The sequence below is a fragment of the Gossypium hirsutum genome, chromosome A12 (genome assembly GCF_007990345.1).
Source record: "Gossypium hirsutum isolate 1008001.06 chromosome A12, Gossypium_hirsutum_v2.1, whole genome shotgun sequence".
Taxonomy (NCBI): Eukaryota; Viridiplantae; Streptophyta; class Magnoliopsida; order Malvales; family Malvaceae; genus Gossypium; species Gossypium hirsutum.
The window spans coordinates 103,183,009-103,203,668 of record NC_053435.1 but is presented as its reverse complement, the minus strand read 5'-3'; the positions used below and the strand labels follow the sequence as shown (position 1 = coordinate 103,203,668).

General features: G+C 33.2%; 3 protein-coding genes across 15 annotated transcripts; 1 reads left to right on the top strand and 2 right to left on the bottom strand.

Annotated features, from left to right (window-relative positions):
* Positions 1-7,125: 7,125 nt before the first annotated feature.
* Positions 7,126-9,313, bottom strand: LOC107939895 (NADH dehydrogenase [ubiquinone] flavoprotein 2, mitochondrial). Of its 6 annotated transcripts, none has more exons than XM_016873281.2 (7): positions 8,892-9,313; positions 8,605-8,736; positions 8,412-8,459; positions 8,250-8,296; positions 8,035-8,112; positions 7,777-7,919; positions 7,126-7,318 (listed from the first exon to the last, which is right to left on the bottom strand). In XM_016873281.2, exons 2-6 carry the CDS (start codon positions 8,639-8,641, stop codon positions 7,848-7,850), a joined length of 282 nt encoding a protein of 93 aa, XP_016728770.1. In that variant the 5' UTR covers positions 8,642-8,736; positions 8,892-9,313; the 3' UTR covers positions 7,126-7,318; positions 7,777-7,847. The 6 variants fall into 6 exon arrangements, with proteins under 6 accessions (XP_016728770.1, XP_016728772.1, XP_016728771.1 ...); XM_016873283.2 differs by having other exon boundaries at positions 8,605-8,685; XM_016873282.2 differs by having other exon boundaries at positions 8,605-8,664.
* Positions 9,314-10,695: 1,382 nt separating this feature from the next.
* Positions 10,696-14,786, top strand: LOC107939892 (histone-lysine N-methyltransferase, H3 lysine-9 specific SUVH6). Of its 3 annotated transcripts, none has more exons than XM_041083440.1 (3): positions 10,696-10,829; positions 11,505-11,747; positions 11,857-14,786. In XM_041083440.1, the coding sequence occupies exons 2-3, from the start codon at positions 11,541-11,543 to the stop codon at positions 14,407-14,409; spliced, it is 2,760 nt and encodes a 919-aa protein (XP_040939374.1). In that variant the 5' UTR covers positions 10,696-10,829; positions 11,505-11,540; the 3' UTR covers positions 14,410-14,786. The 3 variants fall into 3 exon arrangements, with proteins under 3 accessions (XP_040939374.1, XP_040939373.1, XP_016728765.1); XM_041083439.1 differs by having other exon boundaries at positions 10,727-10,896; XM_016873276.2 differs by lacking the exon at positions 10,696-10,829 and adding an exon at positions 10,921-11,001.
* Positions 14,787-17,739: 2,953 nt separating this feature from the next.
* On the bottom strand, positions 17,740-20,544 carry LOC107939884 (ATP-dependent Clp protease proteolytic subunit-related protein 4, chloroplastic). Of its 6 annotated transcripts, none has more exons than XM_016873266.2 (8): positions 20,131-20,544; positions 19,643-19,846; positions 19,311-19,366; positions 18,773-18,899; positions 18,579-18,656; positions 18,230-18,343; positions 18,029-18,141; positions 17,740-17,937 (listed from the first exon to the last, which is right to left on the bottom strand). In XM_016873266.2, the coding sequence occupies exons 1-7, from the start codon at positions 20,398-20,400 to the stop codon at positions 18,070-18,072; spliced, it is 921 nt and encodes a 306-aa protein (XP_016728755.2). In that variant the 5' UTR covers positions 20,401-20,544; the 3' UTR covers positions 17,740-17,937; positions 18,029-18,069. The 6 variants fall into 6 exon arrangements, with proteins under 6 accessions (XP_016728755.2, XP_016728756.2, XP_016728757.2 ...); XM_016873267.2 differs by having other exon boundaries at positions 17,740-17,898; positions 20,131-20,505; XM_016873268.2 differs by having other exon boundaries at positions 17,740-17,895; positions 20,131-20,505.
* Positions 20,545-20,660: the final 116 nt, after the last annotated feature.

The window sequence follows — 20,660 nt, the reverse complement described above, 5'->3', positions numbered from 1 at the left end:
TTTCTCAGTAAAAACTTTGAGATAAAAGTAACTCGTCAATCCCTTTCAATTTTAATATTGAGTAAATTTGTTATTAAAAAAAATTGAAGCGATTTAATTTCTATCAATTTTGAAATTGAGTAACTTAGGGCTATTAATCAAAACATTGATTACTTGCATCAATTACATATAATTTTAATTGATATAATAACAAAGTTAGCACTTGGTGTTTACATTTTTTTGTCAATTTAGCTTTAATTCTAAAAAAATTAACAAATTTAGCCTCAATATTTACACATTTGCACAAATGTTACGGGCTAAATTTGTTAAATCAAGACCAAGTTGACATGATATGCAAACTTTGAGGGCTATGTTTATTATTATATCAATCAGAGTTATGTACAATTGATGAAAAAAATTAAGATCGTGATTGATTGTCATTCATTGCTCACTTTCGAAATGATGGGATTAAATTATTCTTTTTTTTAGAGGGACCACTTGAGCTATCAAAATTAAGAGGTGCTGGAGAGTTCTTTTTACCAAAACTTGACAAACCCAAGGAGTTTAACCATCTAGCTTACCAAAATGCTACCCAGAAGTAACTAATCCCACCGGCAACTCCGTTTCGTTAAGCTCCAGTTCCTCATCGGCAATCTCACCATCCCGCACCTTCCCGTTAGCGCATGAAGGCAATGCCCGTTTTCTATCCATTTCACTTTCATTCTATGCGAATTTGGATCATCCCACCGGTGTATCCAAATCTCCTACTACTTGATTACTTTCCCTATCATTATGTTTCTTTCTTCATCATTTTGCTGTGATTCCGGTAGAAGAAACCGGAAAATCAGCGGGATTTCGGCAACCAGAGAAGGAGTAATAATAAAATCCGACTGACGAAAATGAGCGTCGCTTTGGATGAGAGCTTAGGTTTTTTTTAAGCTTCAACCAACCGCACTTCAGGAAATAAAATATGCTATGTTTTTTGAATAGATTCCCGCCTTTTTTATATTTTGACCGTTGGATGACTTGGCGCCTCTTGTGGAATCGATGCAATACAGGTATTTAAGGTTTAATTCTGATCTTTATTAAGTAAAAGGTAAAATAATTATTTTAAATAAGTATACAATTATAGTTTTATGTATCACATTGTATTATATATGTAATTTATTCTCTATTATAATAATTTTTTTACTAAGTTTGGTTACTTCAATTTTTTAAATTATTATAAAAAAATTAAGATATAATAGAATTTGATCAAATATGTAATGTTATATATTAACTTCGATTTTGTGTAATTTTATACATGAGATTTTTATTTGATTCAATTTTCATAAACCACTAACACGATTTTCATTATAGAACCATTGTACGTTTATATATTGCATACACAAATAATTATATTTATCTAATATATAAATAAATTGATGTATTTATTTTTTAAAATATATACAGTTGAATCAAAATTAAAGTTCTATTTGAACTATGAAATTTATCCCTAAAAAATAAGTATTTTATAATATAAATAGTAATTTTGTATTATTAAAAACTATAAAAAAAAATTCCACTCTTTCGTTTTGATTTTTTTTTCAATTATTCAAAAAACAATTTTATCCCTTCCTTACAAATTGCAACACAATACGTTGCTCTTATTTTTAACCACTAATTACCTAAACATCAAAATAATTATTTTCATATTTTTATTTTTATTTACTTTATATATTTTATTTATAATAATATTAGTAAATTTTAATGATTTATTATTAATATTTTAACAAACCATTAAATTATATTAACTATAAAAACATAATTATATATTAGTATTAAAAAATTCCCTTTCAAAGATTTATACTAACTATAAGAACAAAATGCACTTTCTTCTTTTGAGGCAAATTCTGTCCAGAGCAAACTTGGATATCCTATTGAATAAAATATATATATATATATATATTTAACGCTCATTTTAAACAAATATTACATTCGTAAATATGGTAAAATATTAAGTCGGTTTAAATTCAATAAAGTATTATATTTTAAATTATTTTTTATCTGGTGCGATGCCTGATTAATTGTATTTATTAATTAAAAATATTAAATTTATTTATAAAAATTATTTAAAAACTGTGGATTTTTACAAATAATATAAAGTAATGTATTTTAAATATTGTCTATTGCAAACTATTTAAATACTATATTAATTTTATTCAGACATTTAATTATGGAAACATATATTAATTTTTTGGGCAATAATTGTACAAATTGACAATGAATATTCTTCAAATTTGATATCAACATGGAGAGTAATAAGTTAAAATATACGCATTATATAAAATATGTGACTTAATTAGTGATCTAACTGAAATTATATAAAAAGATAAAATAAAATAAAATAAAAATTAATATTATATTGACTTGTATGGAGCAATAGTTAAAACTCTTATAAAAAATCAATTTGATACAAGTTCAAATTATGTGATCCACATCCCTATCCAATATTGTATTAAAAAGATAAGTAACATTATTTTAAAAATGTTTGCAAACTACATCGAAATTATAGTTACTAATATTAAATATCGGTGATTAACTAAGCTCAAAATTGATTTTTATAATCGACATCATTGGCATCAACGTATTCAAATAATACTTCTAAAGGCATCTTTATGCTATAACAAATAGGCTGTCAATTTTTTTAAGCAAATTTAGTTTGCCATATCTTATATATTTGAAAATTTATATTCCCTAATATTATATATATTGACTGTATTTAATTTAAGCAATTTGTCAATTGAACTTCTTGTGAGCATGTGTAAAAAATAAATTTTAGCTATTTATATAGGGTTAAAAGCGAAATCTAGAGTTTTAATATATTTATTATTTGCCATATATCATTTTTTTTATTTTCTTACTCATAATACGAAGTAAAAGATATTTAACTTATGCTTATTATTGTTTATCAAAATAATTACTAGAATTTTTATATATTCATGATCTCTTCTTTTATGTATTTGCAAATATGAGGCTTTCATTCTTTTCAATATGGCAAATAATATTTGATATTTATTGCGAATTTTAAAATATACATATTTAATAAGAATGTTAATTTTATATTGGATGGTTGACCTTTAAGGTTTTTAATCAAAATTATCAAAGACGGTTTTTAGAATTTAAATATATACACATGTTAACTTATTAAAGTGTCAAATGACAATATATAAATTATGACACATTAGATTGTTTCCTAAATTGAAACTTTCTTATAGTGTATATATATATACATATATATGATTAATATTATATTGTTTAATTAAATTTCTTTAAAGATTAACAAAATTTTAAACTATTACAAAACAAATATTTTGAATTTTTTTTTATTTTAAAAACAAACAAAGATTTAATCTTCAAATAGAGAGAAAGTAATGTAATGTAATGTAAAATCTTTCATGAATAGAAAAACTTCGAAAATATTTTTTTTTTAGATTTAAATATTTCATCAATAACTTTCAAACTTGAGTAGTTCAAATATGGCAATTAAACGACCAAAGCCCTAGAAAACTTAGCCCAATAATTGAAAATAATGAACCAAGAGAGATAACTTTGTTAGTTCCATGTCTCTAGGGGATGTCCAACTTCATCTCTCTCTATTACTCATCAATGCATTTCATGTTCATTTCTTTTTGAGCCATTCATACATTTTTATTTAATATTAATATTAATATAAAATTTAAATTAATTATTATACTTTTTTGAAATTATTTATTTATTTTATATATTTTAAAATTTATATATTATTATTTCTTGTCACTAATATTTTTTTATTTTTATATATTTCTTAAATTTATTATTATATTTTTTGAAAATATTTATATAATTATATATATTTTTATTTCTTTTAGATTTAGGATCAAATTGAGAATAATTGTAAATTTTGTGGGTTAATTTTTTAAATTATGACTAAATTGATATAATATATAAAAATTGAGAGCTAAATTTATCATTATACTGATTTTTTTAATTGCCATGTCAACTTACTATTTGTGATTTTTATGGAAGATTAAAATGACCAAACTATGTAATGTGAATATGCTTAAAATGTAATTTTTTTTATGATTATATGTGTGATTTAAAAAAAAAAAACAAACACAACAAATAGTCAATGCTTCTTGGATTTGCAATTAACTGAGTTACAAATGACCATTAGATATTTCGTACGAAGCGGTTTCGTTTCTCAAGACCCTCTACTCTCTGAATGATTGAAGGCATGCTTTGTTTCCCTTACATGGTTTATTTCCAAATATTGATTCGGTTGGGTTGGAATATATGGCTAGGGATGTAACCATGGAAGATTTGGAGTGCTCTATTTGGTATGGGTTCGTTGAAGGCACCGGACCCGGATGAGCTCCATGCTTTATTCTACCAGAACCAAAGGGAGATTGTCGGTCAGGATGTGTGTTCTTGGATCCGGGGTATTTTTGCTGGTCTTCCCATTAGCTGATCTATTAATAGAACCCTGTTAGTGCTTATTCCAAAAGTGCAGATTTCAGAATCCTTGTCCCAATTTCGTCCTATCAGCTTTGGTAATGTCTTGTATAAGATTATTACAACGATTATTACTAACCGGTTCAAGCCTGTGTTTCCTACACCTATTGCTCAGAAGTTAGAACCAAGTCAGCTTTGTAGTAGTGAGACATATTACGAACAACATCATTATTGTCCAAAAGATTGTTCACTCGTTGCTAACCAAGAAAAGGAAGGGTTGGATGGCCATTAAGGTGGATTTGGAGAAGGCTTATGATAGACTTAAGTGGGATTTTATCAAAGACACTCTGTTATCCATTGTTCGCTGTCTAGGGTTATTATGGAATGCATTACTTCTGTATCTATGCAGATTATTTGGAATGAGTCTCTTGGATGAGTTTATTCCGATGAGAGGAATCTGTCAAGGTTGTCCTCTCTCCCCTTATCTATTTGTTCTTTGCATGGAGAGATTGAGTTAGTATTCATAAAGGGGGTCAGGATAACTCTAGGAGGCCTATTTCTATTGTAAAGAAGGGCCCAGTTATGTCGCATCTGTTTTTTGCTGATGAACTGTTCTTGTTTGCGGAAGCAGATGTGGATCAGGCACGGATGGTAAGGGATGTCCTGGATGTGTTCGGGACTGCTTCGGGGCATAAAGTGAATGCTAACAAGACGTTTTTCTTTAAAAATATTGAGCCTTGTGCAATAGTAGAAATTTGCAGCATTCTTGGTTTTGCTGAGACGAATGATTTGGAGTCTTACTTGGGAATGTCATTATTTCATGGAAGGGTGACAATGAGTACTTATAGTGGATAAAATCAGGAGGAAGCTAGACAGTTGGGATGCTAAAATGCTCTCCATGGTAGGAAGGGTCACTCTTGTGTGATCACTCCTTTTGTCAATATCTAATTATTTTATACGAACGATAGAAGTCCCTATTAGTGTTTGTGCAAAAATTGTGAGGCTTGTATGGGGATTTATTTGGGGTAAGGATACAGAGAGGCATAAGCTGTCTTTGGTTAAATGGTCAGATTGTTGTCAACCTCTCACTTTGGTTAAATGGTCAGATTGTTGTCAACCTCTCACTAATGGTGGACTGGATTCCGAAGTCTTAAGGTGCAAAACGAGTCCTTTTTGCTTAAGTTGGGGTTTAATCTCCTCACGAATAAGCAAGCATTGTGGGTGAAGATACTCCGAGCCAAACACAAGGTTACATATGTATGTCCTGAAGATATTTCAAGGGGCTTGTGTTCTTTTGTTTGGAGATCGATTTCCAAGGTTTGACCACTTTTACGTCAAAGCCTTGTTTAGTTAGTTGGCTATGACAACCTTATTAAGGTTTGGATTGATAATTGGATTCCGAAGATTAGACCTTTATTCAATTTTTGTCAAAACATTGAGGGTGCGTTTGGTTCGCTGTATTGGATTAGAGGTGTATTGGATTAGAGATGTATTGGATTAGAGGTGTATTGGATTAGAGGTGTAATAGCAAATCAACTGTTTGGTTGAATGTAATGGAATAGAGGCGTAATAGTAATCTTGTGTTTGGTTGAATGGAATAGAGGTGTAATAGCATAATGGAAAAAACTAAAATGACTAGAATACCCTTAGCATAAATTTGTTTTGGTAAATGATTATTGTTATTGTTATTTAAATTATAATAAGATTATTATTATCAATAATAAATAATTTAATCATATTTAAACATAATTATTATTAAATATATTTTAATTAAAATATATAATTTAATAAAATTCTTAATAATTAATATTCTTATATTAATTTACTGAAATCATAATATATGATACTGTAAAATATAAATTAACATAATTATTATTAAATATATTTTAATTAAAATATATAATTTAATAAAATTCTTAATAATTAATATTCTTATATTAATTTACTGAAATCATAATATATGATACTGTAAAATATAAATTAACATAATTATTATTAAATATATTTTAATTAAAATATATAATTTAATAAAATTCTTAATAATTAATATTCTTATATTAATTTACTGAAATCATAATATATGATACTGTAAAATATAAATTAACATAATAATTATTAAATATATAACTTGAAAATTATATTCTGCATAAACATAATTAACTTATACTAAGAAAAAGTTAGATGAAAATGAAATTGTACATCATAATCCATATGTTCAAAAGTTTTACAACATCAAAAAGTTTGAACATTGATATTTAATGGTAAGAAAAAATTTTTAATTGTTATGCCATGTTTTATTTATATTTTCAATTTAAATGTATAGTTTTATATTAATATTATATAATCAAAATGATTTTAATTATATTTCAATTAAAAATATTAAATAATAAATAATGATTTTAATTATATTTTAATATACCTTAAATAACATAAATAAAATTTTTATTTCAGCTTAAAGTTAGCACAATTTATTTTAATAATGATTAAATTTGAACGAGATCTTTGAAAGTATCAAAACCGTTATATTTTTATCATAATTGATATTAATACAAGAATTGGTACTAAAGTTTGATGTCCTTTTTAAATTATAACGAAGAATTGGTACACCATTATCTTTAAGTATCAAAATATTTATCAAATACAAATAATAGATTAAAAAAGAAAAAACACAAGTACCAAATTATATATTGCTCCTTTTTATAACAACATTTTGTCCATGAATTTCCTTTTTAATACAAGAATTGGTATCAGCCTTTGTGCCCATAGATGTACTTAGGGAAGTAGACTTTGGAATCAGCCTTTGTGCCTCCAATGCCTCGCGTGCCGCTTGCTCTTTGGCTCTTTTTGCTCTTTCCAATACCTTTTCCTGTGTGCATGAATTAAAGGGGATGTCATATTTTAATAAATCATCAAAATGGAGTAGTAAAATGCAGCAAATTTGCAGATGAACGATTTCAATTCCAACAAAAGAAGAAAAGATCCCGATGGCCAATTTGTTATTGCATTTACTCAGAAAATAATGGTACATCCCTATGTAAACCGACACAGGTCAGTTTCAAAAATGCTGTAGTAGAAGTAAAGTTGAATTCTAGCTTGAGCCTCCAATAACTAACTAGAAGTGGAATTCAGATAATACAACTTGCTAGAATTTAAGTTGGTGTGAAACTATGGCCATGCAGTTCATGATGAGGTTAAGGGAGAGGGTTGGTTACTGGAAATGCCATTGATACAGTATATTTGAAAACCTGAACGCATCACATACACTACCATTAAGAACATAAATTATGCCAATGAATCGATGAAAAAAATAGGTGAAAGTCACACCTCCCATTGCTCATGTGCATAGGCATCGAGCTCCTCTGAGGTTGGAAGCCTTGCAGTAACACTTTGAGGCATCAGTTCTCTTGGCAAAATCCCACTGCAACTATCTCAACTATCTCAACAACTCGTTGAGTAGTAACATCTTCCTGCATTGTTTAAATATGGCAATGCAAATATTAAAATTCCAGTAGGTTATCAATTGAGCACACTGCCTAGTTATGGTTAATCAGGCAAGTCGAAAAGAACTCTACAGAAACCCACATAGTAATTATACGTATATCCTTCAGATCCATTGGTGTAATCAGCAACTGCAATCATAGGAGCATTTACACAACATCCCTGTAGAAAACATTTACAAAGCTGTTAAATTTGTGAGAGTGATTAAGGAAAAAAAAGGGTTAGCATAAATTGATTTTCTAATAAAATTTGGCATTATGTAGAAAAAAAGAAGTAAACATGTAAAGGGAAAGACTTACCATACATTCCATTTCTCCAACAGAGAATAAACCGTCCTTTGTTACCTCTGAATGATAAAAACAATAGATACTTCATATTCAATACAATCTAAAACTTCAAACTCTGACATGAGTTTTACATGATATGTGTATAATTGCAAGCAATATGTTTACAACACTTACCATTGCGCTCAACCCCCAAGTATTTCAATAAGGCTCCTTCAATTTCTCCTGAACCACATATCATACATGGTGTTGTGCCACAAACCAATGACCACATAACAGAGGAAGTGAGCAATTAGAGAATGATCATAAAATGTAGGAAAAAAAGAAAAAAAAGAGCAAGAAAGCAACGATGGAATCAAATCTAAAATACCTTTGGGAGATGTTTTCTTCTTGAAGATCTTCAACATGAGATTAACTTCACTGGTTTATCCTTCAAAAACAAACAAAAACCCTAAGAAACCAATATCAATGTGAGCAATAGCACTTCCAGTGAGGGAGAGACCTGGGCATGAAAAAAGAGGGAGAAGGTTGGAAGGAAATGGGAAGAAGAATGAAAAAAAAGAAGAAGATGCTTCAGACGTATCGCACCCTCATCTAAACCAACTCCATAAAACGAGAAGAAGAAGCAGAAATCAATGGAAGGGAAAGGGAAATTACCTAATCAGCTTTTGAGGCAAAAATTGATGGAAGAAGCAGAAATTGACGAGGGCAGAGAATGGAATAGAAAAAAAGAATAGGGAAGGAATCCCTAATCAACATTTGAGGCAGGGAATGGCTATTACAGCCAAGGGAGGTAATAGATTCGTAACCGAATATGGGCGTAATAGCATTACGGGCAACCAAACATATGAATAGGTGGGGCCCACGTAATAGGGATGTAATGGCTATGCCATTACACCCAACCAAACATGCTCTGAGTTTATTAATGTGTGTACTACTTTAAGGGAGGTTTTGTTGGCAGACGACAATTGGAATTGGAATTACTTTGTGTTGTTTTGTTGAAAATAACATTCTTTCTTACATTACAAGCATTCTGTCTCCAAGCCCTTTAGTTGGACAGGATGAACTAAACTCTAACTGGTCCGCTAATGGGAAGTTCACTGTTAAATCTGCTTATAACTTTCTTATGCAGAATTCTTTAAATCCAGAAGATAATGAATGGAAGATGGCTTGGTCTTTTACCTGCCTTCAAAGAGTAAGACATTTTCTTTGGTTGGTGCTTAAGGAACGCTTGTTGACCAATGTAAAACGATGCCGAAGAGGTTTTTTTGGTGTCCCTTCTTGTACCATTTGTGGGAGCCTCGAAGAATATGTGCTTCAAGATTGTGGTAATGCACGTGAAGTGTGGAAGCAAGTCATCCCTTTGAGGGTTTTGCTTTAATTTTTTCCGCTCCATTGATGGATTGGATTTGAATTGAATGAGTTTAATTTAGTTTTCACGGAAGTTAACTGGAAATCTTTATTCGACATTAATTTTTAGAATTTGTGGAAACAGAAGAATTTGTGGGTGTTTTAAAGGAATCTTTTAATATATCTTACATTCTCCAATCCTCATGATGTTAGGTGAGTTCCATCAAACATAGGCGTAAAATCTCTGTAGATAACACTATGAGTAAGAGACGATGTTAAGCATGGAACCTCCATCTTTGGGTTTCATTAAGTTGAACACGGATAGGGTAAGGGATTCTAATTCGGGGTTAGCTTCGACAACAGCTATGGCAAGAGATGACCTTAGTACATGGCGTGAGGGAGTTGGGAGAAACATTAGCAGATGTAGTGTAGAGCAAACTGAACTTTGGGCGATTTAAAATGGACTCCTTTTGAGGTGGGAAGCTAATTTGGTTAATATTATAGTCGAAATAGATTGTGCTCAAACTGTAGAAGCTATTTTAGATAAGTTCTGTGGGCAATTGAATAGGGAATTGGTCCTGAGAATTCAGGAGCTATGTAAGAGACATCAGACTTCTAGATCAGACTTCTAGAAAAGCCAATGTAGGTGCGCATACACTGGCTGGGATGATGAGAGCTTTTCCTTATAGTCTGATAGCTTTACAGAAAACTCTGACAACAGTTGTGGAGTAATTATGATTGAATATTAGGTTTATGCATGATGACACCGGAATAATTTTGTAATTGATTTTAGTTTTTTATGTAAAGAAAATTATTAAAGTAATTGTGTTTTAGTTTGTTTTTAATTGATATGCTTCTTGTTGAGATATCATTCTGCTTTGTTTGTTTTTATGTTTTGAAACGAACGTTACCTTCAACATAATGAGTTCAAAATTTAAATTTACCACCGTTAAAAAAACTTTAATAGATTTAGCCAAAATAGAAGATTTGGTAAAAAAAAAATAATGTGCAAAATCAATGCCAGTAATGCAAAATCAATGCCAGCAATAATTGCTTAAAACAGAACAGTGGCAGGAGTCAAACAGTCATCTGACATACGCCACCATTTTATATGGCAGCTTCTTCTTTTCAGTAAACATGGGAAAAACCAATTCTCCACTACGCGCCAAAAACACCACCATTTCTGGTTCAGTATCACGATCTTCGCCGTTGATTCCATTCCCAGCTTATTCTCTGCTAGTAACCGTCCGTTCCTCATTTCTCTTTCTGTCCTCTCTTCGTACTACTACTACTATTTCTCAAATATTTTCGAGTAAACTTTTCTTCTTCTCTCTCCATTTTTTCATAGTTTCTTCACCTTTGATCACTTCACATGGTTTTTTTACTCTTAATGCTGTGATTTTCTTTGCATGCTAAAGTATCCTTTTTTTTCCTTCATTAATTTTCTTTTGTGTATCCGTTTTAATGCATGGCAAATTTGAGTTTTTTTGTCCTGTTTGGTTTACAGGAAAACTTCAAATTTAGAAAGAATTGATTATTGTGTTTAGGTGCTGACGAGCTTATGAGAAAATAGATTTATTAACGCTTCTTTATTTTAATTCCTTGCTTTTCTTCTTCTTCACTATTTGGTTGAATATGGAGTTTGAGTTTTTACATTGTCTTGAAATTACTATGTGCTTTTCTTTTTCTCCTTCGTTTTAGTTGGCATGTTATTTAGTATTGGGACATTGCTTTAGGTTATTTCGTGGTTTGAGTATTTGATTGTTGATATAGCCATTTTTGCTATTTTTGGAAACTAAGTCTCATGGCCTTGAATTTCTGTTTTACCATTGTTCTTGGTTAGAAATAGGTGATTAGGGTAATTTTTTGGTAAAGCTTTGAGTCAGTTGCTGTCTAATGATATTTATGTTGTTTTTATAGGTTGCTTTTTGTGCACTTTATGACATATGACTTGAAATGGTGGTTTCTGATGACATGCTGCATATAAAAACATCAAAGCTTGCAAGTGGTACTCATTCTGAGAAATGCTCGGGAAGAGTTTCAACTGAAAATGGTCATTTTGCCTCAACATCCAAGTATAAGCACGCTAAAGTTTATGCTATTCGAGATTTTCCGCCAGATTGTGGATGGTTGGATGAACCGATCGATGGACCAAGTGAACAGGTAGTTTACGAGTCTGAAAACCCTGCATTATTGTTTGATTGGGTAGATAAGGTTGAGTGTGAAAGGGTTTTTAGGTGACACTAAGGTAAATGGAATTTCTTGTTTGCAGAAGGATTTGCCTCAGGAGAATGTTGCTACTTCAGAAATAGAGGTATTTCCGCAAGGTGGCGTGAAATCCTATCCTGATCAGAGCAGTCGGAGGAGGATTCTAGGAAGGAAGTATTATACTCAGGAAGAAGTCACTGTCGTGAGAGACTTCCCTCCATTTTGTGGAAGAAATGCTCCTCCTCTTAATGAGGAGGAGCGCATGAAATGGCTTGCCTCTCTAAAGAACAAGGGTATCAAACTAGTGACCGTAGTGAACGAAGAAAAGCCCTCTGAAAAGACCAGATGTACTGATGGTAAACAAGTGATTGAAGCTGTTCAGGATGTAATTGCTCTAGAAGGTCGAGCTCCTAGACTATCAGCAGAAGAAATTCAATCTAAACCAGAGGAGCCACCTTCTGAAAAAATGAGGAAGCAAGGTGCTTGCGAAGCTTCTTGTAGGAATGATGTGAAGGAGTGCATGTACAATATAATTGGAAACAGCACCAAATCTCCTTGTGGAGCTTCTGCAAAGGAATTTGATAGCAAGTTGAAGAAAGTAATTGAAAAAAGAGATGGAAATATTAGAGTTTTGGAGGAAAATCCTATATGTAATATTGCTCTGAAAGCAGAGGACAAGGATTTTGAGACAAATCTTTCTGATTCATCTGCCTTTGAGAATCAATTGCTTGAGGAGGATCATGAGAGTCAAGAAGTTTTATCAGACAGGTCAATTGTTCCAGGCCTCATCGCTTCCCCTTGGTTGCACAGGAAAGTCACCTGCAAGCCTGGTCTGGCTGGTGGTTCATCTAAAAGAAAAAGGATGAACAGCTTCGCATTGCTATCACGAGCTAATACCAAGAACAATTCTTCCACGAAGTGGGCTCATCAAGGACTCAGCCAAGTGGTTATTTGGAATAAGAAAGACTCATTCCAGCAGGATGTGCTATACACAAATGATAGTTCTGCTCAGAGATCATATGGTAACAATGTGAGCCTTCCTCCTTGCCGAACTAGTACCGGTCGTGCTAATGATGCAATGACTAGTAGGAACAAAGTAAGAGAGATATTACGCCTATTTCAAGCCATCTGCCGAAAGCTCTTACATGAAGAAGAATCAAAGATAAAGGGAGAAGGAAAGACTCTTAAGAGGGTGGATTCCCTAGCTGCAAAGATTCTCAAAGAGAAAATGGAATACGTCAACACGGGCAAACAGATTATTGGATCGGTTCCTGGTGTTGAAGTTGGTGATGAGTTTCAGTATTTTGTTGAGCTCAATATTGTTGGCCTTCATCGCCCAAGTCAAGGTGGTATAGATTATATTAAGCAAGGGGAAAGGACCATTGCCACTAGTATCATAGCATCGGGGGCCTATGAGGATGAGTTGGATAACTCAGATATCTTGACTTATATGGGTCAGGGAGGAAATGTGATGCAGAAAGGTAAGCAACCTGAAGACCAGAGGCTTGAAAGAGGAAACCTAGCTTTGGCAAATAGCAGATTTGTGAAGAATCCAGTGAGGGTGATTCGTGGGGAGACAAGGTCTTCTGGTTTGTCAGAAGGTAGAGGTAAGACATATGTTTATGATGGACTCTATGTGGTGGAGGAGTTTAAGCAGGAACCGGGACCACATGGTAAGCTGGTTTATAAATTTAAGCTGGTCAGAATTCCGGGTCAACCAGAGATTGCTTGGAAAGTTGTAAGGAAATCTAAAGTGCGGGAAGGGCTCTGTGTACAGGACATCTCAAAAGGAAAGGAGATAATTCCCATTTGTGCTATAAACACCAGAGACAGTGAAAGACCTCCACTATTTTTGTATGTACCTCACATGATATATCCTGATTGGTGCCTCCGTACTCCTTCCAAAGGTTGTGATTGTATCAATGGATGTTCTCAATCTGTGAAATGTTCATGTGTGATGAGAAATGGAGGACAGATCCCATATAACCATAATGGTGCCATTGTTGAAACTAAGCCCCTTGTCTATGAATGTGGCCCTACTTGCAAGTGTCCTGCTTCTTGCTACAACAGGGTCAGTCAACATGGCATAAAATTTCAGTTTGAAATCTTTAAAACAAAATCAACGGGCTGGGGTGTTAGATCCTTAAATTCTATCCCTTCCGGAAGTTTTATCTGTGAGTATGCCGGAGAGCTCCTTGAAGATAGGGAAGCTGAAAAAAGAACAGGGAAGGATGAATATCTGTTTGACATCGGAAATAAATACAGTGACAGTTCTCTCTGGGATGACCTTTCAACACTAATACATGATTCACGTTCAAGTTTCCGCCAAGTTGTACCAGAATGTGGTTTCACCATTGATGCGGCACGGTTTGGTAATATGGGCAGATTCATAAACCATAGTTGTTCACCTAATTTGTATGCACAAAATGTCCTTTATGATCTTGACGACAAGAGAATCCCGCACATAATGTTCTTTGCTGCCGAGAATATCCCTCCCTTGCAAGAGTTGACTTACCATTACAATTATATGATAGATCAAGTTCACGATGAGAATGGTGACATAAGAAAGAAAGTTTGCTGTTGTGGCTCTTCAAAATGCACTGGTAGGCTATATTAAGGCAGACCATTAAGAACATTTTGGATTCCTAAAGAAGCACTGAGCTATGCACAAGTTCATAGTTAAATATGAATATGCAAGGGCTTCGTGTAAATGAAATGAATGTTGTTTTTGGTTTTAGTTTGTTGCTAATGATCTTCTTTAGTGAACATATCGTTTATGGATGTGCATCGGGTACAAACTCTGATCAATACACCTATCACATGTGAGAGCTTTCATGCACCCACATTTACACCATTAATCTTTGTAGCACAATCATTTCCACGTCATTGTGGTTTTCTGCTAATTCATAGATGTTCTAATCCGTGGCAAGTCCTCTTTTTTGTGTAAATTAAACTCAAATGATTCGAATGGATTCAGAACATGTTATGGATAAACTGTTTTGGCTTGCTTCATTCGTGGACCTTATAGATTTGGTTTATGACGATTTTACCTTTATAGGTTTCTGACATGAAGCTAATCTGGCTGTTTTTTTCTGCATATGGTGCTCTGCTAGAATTTCTTTGCTCATGTTGTTGCTTTGTGAGGCAAGCTTTCTCTACCATAGCTTTAAAGCTAGTTTAAGTAATTAGATTAATTTTATAAGTGAAAGATGAACTCTGAATTTAAATAAATAAAGGGAAAAATTAGTGTGAAAAAGAAATCTCTAATGCAAACATTATGGTTTAGCATGGGCTACGATAATTGAAATGCTTGTTTTGACTGATATGTACGATATAGAAGGGGCTAAATTGCATAGAAAATAAGTATAATAGAATTTCCAACACAGATTCAAGGCAATATAGCAGTTGAGAGGATTATTTGCTGTCCGTTTTATAGAGCTTCACTCTAAGAGGATGTTTGAAGTTGAACTGCTACTATCTGCTTATTCAACAACAAGCATCCAAGATGCTGCTCAGTTTCTTGAAGTGAGTGAGGAAGATGCCACAAATTGTAAGTACCAACATTGCTCATTGTGTTTATGCTTGAGGGTTCTATTGTTTTACTGTTTGGTTTTCAATTTTCTCCGTAAGCTTCTTTCAAGTATAAATATAAAGATATGAAATAGAACTATTTTATTTAATAAAGTCTTATTTATTTACGTTTAACTGCCTTGGTGCATACTGCTGGAGAAATTTCTGGTGCATCTTACTAATAAGTCAACAACTCTAGACTTGAAAAATCTCTACCTTACCTTATACATTTGTGCTTCCTGTACATGCAAATTGTATAGAACTTGGAGTCTCTCAACCAATTGTGTGTAAAAAACACATCAATTTGCTATAAGTTTAACTAGACTGTTCCAAATACGTGTTCAGTTGCAAGATTGAATAGACAACCAAACAAAAGTGAAAATTAGAGAACGTAAAGAGAGATTTGCACACAATTGTTTGTTAACGCTGTTCGGAAATAATCTTACTTTGTGAGCCTTGCTTAGTGAATGATTTTTATTCAATAATCTTTTGGATTACCTATTGATTAAAGCACCTAATTTACCCACACACGAAGAAATAATTATCCCAATTGTTTCAAATCACTTACCCAAAAAACTTCACTTACATCAAATATAAACTCTCTACTAAAAACCTAATACAAGTGGGCAAAAATATCAAGTAAAACTCAAAACTCTAACCATAATCCAAGTCGAATTCAAACTCTTCACAAATGCACCCCACTTCGATTTCAACTTTAACGAATGGAATGAGAACGTCCAAAAATCCATTTGCTTATTAAAACAATATTCAGTAAGTTCTACGTCAAAAAAGTCTTAAACATATAAATATGTTCAGGCTGTCTCGTGTCTTGACAGACCAAATCAATCAAATCTTTGACTGATTAGGTAACTAGATAGTCTTAACTAACAGTGAAAGGAAAGCTGTTTTTTTCTATTCCATAGTACTACTCGTACCTTGTCTTTTGATTCTTGGTTCTATGAAATGAGACTAATGATCATAAAAATCTAAATTCCCATTGGAAACCCATGCTTTTTGTTGTTTATAGGCTTAACCCACACTGGGACGATGGTATTCATCTTGATTACCATTCAAGTTCATTAATTATACTATTAGTTTAATTGCTCTTAACTTCCATGCTCAAGGTGGATATGCTTTTCTTCTTGGTTGTGTATAAGGCCAGAAATTACTGCGTAAGTAGGTCCTTTAATTTAGTCTGACGTAAGAGGATCATAGACTCTGCAAGATTTCTTGAAGCCTCCAATTTAATGCTTTTGATGGTTGTTTTAACTTACTTTTGTGCCAAGTCTTCTGCATTGGGGTTCGTCTTAGAAGTTAGCTTTGGGGTTCGTTCTCGCTTGAGCTGATTTGTTTTAGTGGTTGTGGTGGTACGGTTGGTGAACTAGCTCTTGCAAAACTTGTTTTCAGCTGAATGTTCCACAATAGAGTTCTTTACTTGAATTTAGTGTGCCCATTTTCTTATTAGGTTGTCTGTATTAACGTCTAGTTGCTTCGGTTGCCGCGTGCAGATGTACTTTTGCATGGTTGGACAGTCGGTCCTGCTTCCCAAATACTAACAGTGACAAAGAAGGCTACCGTTAAATGGCAGAAATTAGACCCCGACGAATTGCAGCGCCTGACGGCTGACTGAGTGCATCTTCCATCTTGAACATTAAATCAAACTTGCAGCTTCTGAGCTTTTGACTACTTATTTGAGTTGAATTCAGTAAGCAAGTTAATGCCCTCTACGTTTATCAAAATTTGGTAACTGCAACTTTCGTTAATCTTTGATGTCTTATATGGTTCCATTTCATCCTTCCGATCAGTAGCAGATGAGCACTTTGCTGTCTTAGGCACCATTCACTATTGCTGAACAGACAAAACTGCTTTTTGAACCCAAAGCTTTTGAACAAAACATACATTTGTGGAGAGCTGTTTATTATTTATATTGAGTATACAATTATTTTTTAATTAAAATATAGTTTAAATATATAACCTTACATATTTGAAGTTGCAATATATTTAAAATATAGTTTCATATAATCAAGTTAAATTTTACAAGTAATTTATATTAATGGCTTCAAATGATTTAAAATTTATAATTCACATCAAAGTTATTTTCTTATATTTTTATTGAAACATAATATCATTTAAGTATAATGCCGGAATTTTCAGTTACTTGCAAAACATCATTCCCAACTTCATCTTGGTACAAGATTAAAATGGTCAAATAATCTGGGTAACTTTCACGATCCTTAATTTTCTTTTGAATTTGTTGGGTATTAAAATTTTCCTTTCTGCTGCATCAATAGGGTTTTTGCTTGCATATTCAAACTAAGGAGATTATCTCAGCGATGACTAATAATGCACAAGCACGTTAAAGGGGGAAGAAGAAAGAAAAGGGGAACCAAAATTTAATTGCAATTACTTGTGTTATAACTAAACATACTACTTATTGAAAAAAATGTGTGGTACAAATGAAGAGACCGCATTCCCCGGAAAAAAAGTACACACAGTTCTGAGCTTCTCTTGTCCTCCTTCAACTCGGTCTATACTGCTGCAGTAAAAATATCCTTCAACTCAGTCTATCGCTCCCCTGACAACAAAGTGCATCATGGTATTTCTAAATGTCTATAACATATAAAATGACATGTAGTCAATCATACAATTCGGATTCAAGATTATACCTGAGTAGTTTTAACTGTCACAGGTACAAGTTCTCCTATGTTCAGATAAGTTGAGCCTTTTTAAGGTCAGAAACAACACCACTGTCTTCACTGCTCCTTTCATTGTACAATACCTGCAAATTATAAAAATTGGAAAAAGAATATAGTACAGAAATGCAAGAAAATTAGTACAGAACAAATAACCACTTCGAGTATGAGAACCTTATCTATGATGCCATATTCAACTGCTTCACTAGGGCTAAAATATTTTGGGCGCCTTATATCTTCTTCAATCTGCTCAGTTGATTTTCCCATATGTTTGGCATAGAGTTTAACCTTTGAGTGTAATACGTACAAGAAACATGCAGTTGTATTCAGCCCAAATTTCGAAGCAAATCCAACAGCAAAATTTGTAAAGTCAGCTTTACTGAGTAAATTTATAGTTAATATATGCAGCCTATAGTTTAGTCATAAGTCTGAGCAAATACAAGCCGTTATGCAGGACCACGGTGTTTTCAAATGAAAGATTGGCATATAATCAGAATCCTTAACCAAGAGATTATTTTCTCACCAACTCTGTTTTCACATTCTTTACTTCCTTTCTTGCAAGGTCAACATCTGTTGCTTGACCTTGAAATCTAGCAATTGGCTGCAGATTGGTAGAGGGAAAAGCAATGAATATTAAACATTAATGTTAAATGTGTGCAACATATTCAAAGAAATTGATAGTTAAGAGCATCAGAGATTCAGTGTCCGACAACCAACCTGCCTAATCATTATTGTCGACGAAGGAAGAGCAGAACGATTTCCTGTTGCACCAGCGGCTAAAAGCAATGCAGCTTCTCCCCAAGCATTTCCAACACAGAGAGTAAAAATAGGAGGCTTAACATACCTGCAGTCAAAGAAAGTATTCAGAAACACAACAAAAAAAGTTAGAAAGGACAAAAAATGTACAGTGGCTTGTAGAATATATTCAGAAATGTTTCCCAGCTTAAAGCAGGTAGTATCTACGTAGTGTCTAGGAAGAATAAAATCTGCAAGTAGCTAGGCCTCAACATATCTAAATGAAAATGCTGCTATCGAAATGTTGAAGGTATAAGGGCTCTATCATCATTCACAAAGAATGATGCATTCACTATTTATGAGTAGTTGATGCTGCTGGAGTTTGAGGTTGAAACTACCACACAAATCCAGGAAGAGAATTCCAATAATTCCAACACTTCATAAATGCAAAATTTGTGCAACTCATAAAGCAAGTCAATTGGGAATAAAGCATGAGCTAAAAAGCAGAAAGCGTAATTACCCCATAACATCATAGATTGCAAAAGCTTCAGTCTCATAACCCAACTTCTCGCCACCCTGAAAAATGTGAAAACAAAATTTAATAATGTTAGAAAAAGGGAGCAAACAAAGGCAACATTTTAGTATCTTAATAATGCCAGAAAAAAGAGGAATATTTTCTTACTTAGGAAGCTCACATAAAATACATTTTAATAGAAGACAGATTCAAAATGCATTCTAAACATAAGCTTGCATTCCTTGGCATTCATTTAGCATCCAATGCCAACAAGGCAATAACCACAGAAACTACTGCAGTCTCTAGAACAGGGTCAACTTCCAATAAGAAAATCATACCTTGGTTGTTCCAGTGGAGTTTATGTACAAGTAAATAGGCTTCTGCTCATCTTCATATTGAAGATAAAGAAATTCAGCCAGTATCAACTCTGTAACAGAAGGAACAAGCGACATTCCCAAGTAAACTATCCGATTCTTGTACAAATACGATGCTAAGTCTGGTGGAGGTTGCTCCCATGCACTTCCCCTCGAAAACGGAATAACCTATCACAAAATTCCGGGAAAACACAGCACGAATGAATTTATTCAATTGCATCCTTAACTAATCCCATTATTTATCACACTTAATCTTGGATGGGGCAACTTAACTGTCACATAACACTCCAATTTAGATTAAGAACTAAAATAAGTATTAGAAATAAAATTTCAGAAGTCTTATATGATAAAATTTCCTACTTACTAACTATTACCACTGCTGATAAACATTTGAGAACCCTAGAAAAGCAAAGTAAGGAAATTTAGATTAAATTAAAAGGATTTGAAAGTACCATGGTGACAACTCCTCGTTTGGGCTTGGACCGGCAGAGAGAAGCCGGGTAGAGAGAGTCGGGTCGTAGCTTCAACCCGGAGAAATCTCCGGAGACGCTGCCAACGGTGGGAAAGGGAGAGAGGAAGTTAGTGGAGAGAGAAACTCGGAGAGAAGTCGATGGAGGAGACGTTAGGGTTCGGGTAGGGTTTGCGATTCGTGCGGAGGTTGGCGGTGATAACATGCGCGCGTGGAGCGCAAAGCTTGATGCGGCTGCGGTTGCGACCTCCATTGATGGGTATAGTGCTTCGAGAGAGCAGTGTTTTGGACGAGAGTGTAAAGAAAGAAATTCTAATACTCAAAACAAAGAAGTTAGAAAACTATATCCGGATCAACTCCGATAGGAACCTTGAAACGGGTTGGGTTAGCCCGAATTATTTTATCCCTTGACAATAAACGTTGTCGTTTAATAGGTGGCATTCTTTCAACTTTTTGCGGCCTTCATTGTTATGCTTGAAAATTAATCTTGATGCCAAAAAATAAAATAACAAA